The sequence below is a fragment of the Lolium rigidum genome, chromosome 1 (assembly GCF_022539505.1).
Source record: "Lolium rigidum isolate FL_2022 chromosome 1, APGP_CSIRO_Lrig_0.1, whole genome shotgun sequence".
Lineage (NCBI taxonomy): Eukaryota > Viridiplantae > Streptophyta > Magnoliopsida > Poales > Poaceae > Lolium > Lolium rigidum.
In genome coordinates, this window is record NC_061508.1 from 151,516,956 (window position 1) to 151,521,119 (window position 4,164).

Consider the following 4,164-nt stretch of genomic DNA (forward strand, 5'->3'; position numbering starts at 1 on the left):
AGTAAAACTTTGCGTTTTGATAGTAACAAAAAGTTCTCATTGGGAAGAGCAGAGCACATTTTCCTGGGAAGTGTGGACGCAAAGCCGAGCTCTCTCCGATCCCATGGCTGCTAGAAAGCGGTAAGCGATAAAAGAGAGGAGGAAAAGGGGTGGAAGTAAAGCAGAGCAATCTCTCTCTCTGTGGGCTGTAGATTCCCTGCGAGCTAGGTAGAGCCTAGCGGCGGGCGAGTGCTGCTCCACTCTCCACCCGGACCACTCCAGTGAGCGAGCAAAAGAGGAGCAACGCGGCATATTTCTTTTCTCTTTGCCCCCCTTGCGCCTTTTCTCCTAGCGCTTGTTGCTTTCTTTCTTCGTCAGGTCCTCTCTGCACGCAAAGAATCAATCGTTGCTCCGTGGCTCTGTGCCGGTGCACTCTGCTTCTTGACCGCTAGTTCTTGCATTCTTCCTCTCCCTCCCCTGCGAAGTGGAGTGAAGTGGCTCGGTAAGGTTAGGTGAAATAGTTTGGCTTCTTTGGAGGAGGAGAAAAAGCAAAGCAGGCAGGATGGCCGGAGGAGGGGCGGCGCCGCCGCCGAAGCAGGAGGAGATGCACCCGCACCCGGTCAAGGACCAGCTACCCAGCGTCTCCTACTGCATCACCAGCCCACCACCCTGGCGTACGTCTCTTTCTACCCATCAATGTCTGGATTTTGTTCCTCGTACTTCCGCATTTATGTTCTCGCCGTGCAGATCTCCCCTGTGGATGTTGATGTTTCAGCTGTCGTTGTGGGTCTTAATCTTTGGTCGATTCTGATTCCTAATCACCTTGTGCTGGTGGATATCGCCTGATTAACTGAAGAAATTGATTTGTTTTGTGCGCAGCTGAGGCCATTATACTTGGGTTCCAGCACTTCATCGTCATGCTGGGCACATCTGTCCTTATACCCAGCGCTCTTGTTCCCCAGATGGGAGGAGGAAATGTGAGCCCCTCATCACCTCAAACACAACTCACCTACCTTGGTGTCCTTCACTTGGCTGACATGCTGCACTCGACAACTCATCTTGAAAATTTCGCAAGATTTACTAGTTCCCCATCAGACTTCTCAACTGCTGCTGCGCTCAATTGTAGGGTGAGAAGGCTCGGGTGATTCAGACGCTGCTGTTCGTCGCCGGCATCAACACCCTGTGCCAGTCATTCTTCGGGACGCGTCTCCCCGCTGTCATGGGTGGATCCTACACCGTTGTTGCACCCACAATTTCTATCATCTTGGCCAGCCGTTACAGCAATGAAACAGATCCTCATCAGGTGATTCAAAATAGGTTTGTTGTTTCCGTAGCTTCTATATATGTGATATTCTTGTGAAATTTACAAGATTTCTGTCACTGCTGTCTGTGCAGAAATTCTTGCGGACCATGCGAGGGACACAAGGCGCTTTCATCATTGCATCCACGATTCAGATCATACTTGGTTTCAGTGGCCTCTGGCGCAATGTAGTTAGGTGGGCATCATCATGCTCCTCTGCTTGGACTTGTACATATTCTACTACTACTCTAGTGTTTTGGTTTGCAGGTGGTATCATTTCAGCTTGGGGCCTGACTATTCCTCATAACTTTTACAGATTGCTAAGTCCATTGTCTGCTGCTCCTCTGATAGCTCTTGCTGGATTTGGGCTATATGAGCTTGGTTTTCCAGGGGTAAGCCATAGCTCACTCATTTCATATTGGGTTGTTGCATCATTCTGTACATCTTTTAGGTTACCCACCTAACTGGGTGACCTATGTGCGTACAGGTTGCGAAATGTGTCGAAATTGGGCTTCCAGAAATCATTCTACTACTCATATTTTCTCAGGTACATGCATCATTTCATTATGCTTTACAGCTATAGCTGATTTTTCTTATGGCCATGTACTAAATTTAACTGTCTTTGATGCAGTATTTACCTCATGTTATACATGTTGCAAAACCTGTGTTCAACCAATTTTCTGTGATTTTCACCATCGCTATTGTGTGGCTGTATGCATACATTCTCACTGTTAGTGGTGCATACAACAAAGCCCCAATGAAGACACAAGTCCATTGTCGTGTTGACCGCTCCGGACTTATCGGTGGAGCTTCCTGGTGAGGAACATCGCTTTTTTTCTAGACCCTTATGGTGATAAGTTTCACTAAAAGAAGTTCTTACAACATTGTCGCAGGATATCAGTCCCATACCCTTTCCAATGGGGCGCTCCCACATTTGATGCTGGTGAATGTTTTGCAATGATGATGGCATCATTTGTTGCTCTTGTTGAGGTTTGTGTAGACCACTTTACCTAAGAGTTAAAAATACTGTGATGTTACCCTGCTAATAGTCAGCTATAATTAACAATCTAATGACAAATCTGCTACTCTTCAGTCAACTGGGACGTTCATTGCCGTGTCAAGATATGCTAGCGCAACTATGATACCTCCCTCAATTCTTGGTCGGGGCATTGGTTGGCAGGTGAAAAAGTCTGACCATTATACACCTAAAACCATTGTTTCTTTTAGCAATAGGTTTTGATGGTCCATTCCTGATGATCTGCAGGGTATCGGTACATTACTGGGTGCATTTTTTGGGACAGCCAATGGGACTGCAGTGTCAGTGTAAGTGATGTGTTACCATCTAGTGAAACAAGCAGTTCTTGATGGTTTTGTTCCTTCTTTCAGTACCAAGTCCTCAATTGCTTGGTATACTATTTTGTCTGTTTGCTTTTCAAGTATTCATATTTTGATTTTTGCAGTGAAAATGCTGGTTTACTAGCTCTGACACATGTTGGCAGCCGGAGAGTAGTGCAGATATCTGCTGGCTTCATGATTTTCTTCTCTGTTCTTGGTAATGTTCCATGTTATTTCTAACATCCTGTATATAGGGTTTTCTGTCTACATTTGCATACAGTGAATGGATGACACGCTGATAAGCAGTCTAGCAAAATAGCATATTAGCTAGATTCTGATGTTGTGATTGTAACTTGACATCTGTAGCACATAGTTCAGGTGCTGTGCAGCATAGTTTTTTTCCCTTTTGCAGTTATGCTATGTTATTCTAATTCATTTTGTTTTGGCTAAACCAGGGAAATTTGGAGCCATATTTGCGTCAATTCCACTGCCAATATTTGCTGCCCTTTACTGCATTTTCTTTGCATATGTTGGTAAGTCTAGATAGCTATCATCTCTCAACAAGGTCCATCGTTTTCTTTGCATTGCAGCCTCCAATTTCTCAATGTTCATACTTGCAGGTGCATGCGGTCTGAGCTTCCTCCAGTTCTGCAACCTCAACAGCTTCAGGACCAAGTTCATCGTGGGGTTCTCCATCTTCATGGGCCTATCAGTTCCCCAGTACTTCAACGAGTACACGTCGGTCGCAGGTTACGGCCCGGTGCACACTGGCGCTCGATGGGTACGCGAAAAGAAACACCTCATGCAGTCTCGTTAACCTTAAGAGAAACTGCATCTAAATCACCTGCTCGTAGATGCTGATAGTGATTGTCTCATTGTTCTTCTGACAGTTCAACGACATGGTAAATGTGCCGTTCTCGTCCAAGCCGTTCGTGGCGGTGCTGGTGGCCTACTTCCTGGACAACACAATGCACAGGCGCGACAGCGCGGTGAGGAGGGACCGGGGGTACCACTGGTGGGACAAGTTCAGGAGCTTCAAGACGGACACCAGGAGCGAGGAGTTCTACTCCCTGCCCTTCAATCTCAACAAGTTCTTCCCATCCGTGTGATGGTCTCTGCAGAATGGGGAAGGTTTGTGCTAGCGTGACATTTTCACGGCTAGTCTCGAAGTTGGCACGATGTTTCTGTAAATCGAGGGGTGCGTTCGACTAGCTGGAGGCTTGACATGCATTGTTGCGTTTTGGGTCAGCACGGGTGTATGGGACTGCTGACTGTTTGCAACATTCTCTGTCAGGTTTTTCTTGTAACAGACTCGGGCTTTGTTTGCTGGACTCGAATCATCTGTGCCGCGTAGCTCTCACCTTTTCTGCAGCATCACAATGACAAAAACAGTATGTACCTTTGCGTGATCTTTTGCTGATAATCACCAATACTCCCTCTGTTCTAAATTAGATGCCGCAAATTTGTATAGATTCGCATGTATTTATATACACTAAAACGATATCTAGACAAATCTGCAACAAGTAATTTTGAGATAGAGAAAGTAGTAT

The 4,164-nt window shown here is 46.0% G+C and overlaps 1 protein-coding gene across 1 annotated transcript; it reads left to right on the forward strand.

Annotated features, from left to right (window-relative positions):
* Positions 1-541: 541 nt before the first annotated feature.
* On the forward strand, positions 542-3,723 carry LOC124682584 (nucleobase-ascorbate transporter 6-like). Its single transcript, XM_047217240.1, has 14 exons — positions 542-653; positions 859-956; positions 1,106-1,282; positions 1,375-1,475; positions 1,596-1,671; positions 1,767-1,826; positions 1,911-2,095; positions 2,173-2,269; positions 2,373-2,459; positions 2,544-2,602; positions 2,740-2,831; positions 3,070-3,147; positions 3,235-3,395; positions 3,505-3,723. The coding sequence occupies exons 1-14, from the start codon at positions 542-544 to the stop codon at positions 3,721-3,723; spliced, it is 1,602 nt and encodes a 533-aa protein (XP_047073196.1).
* The last annotated feature ends 441 nt before the right edge of the window (positions 3,724-4,164 follow it).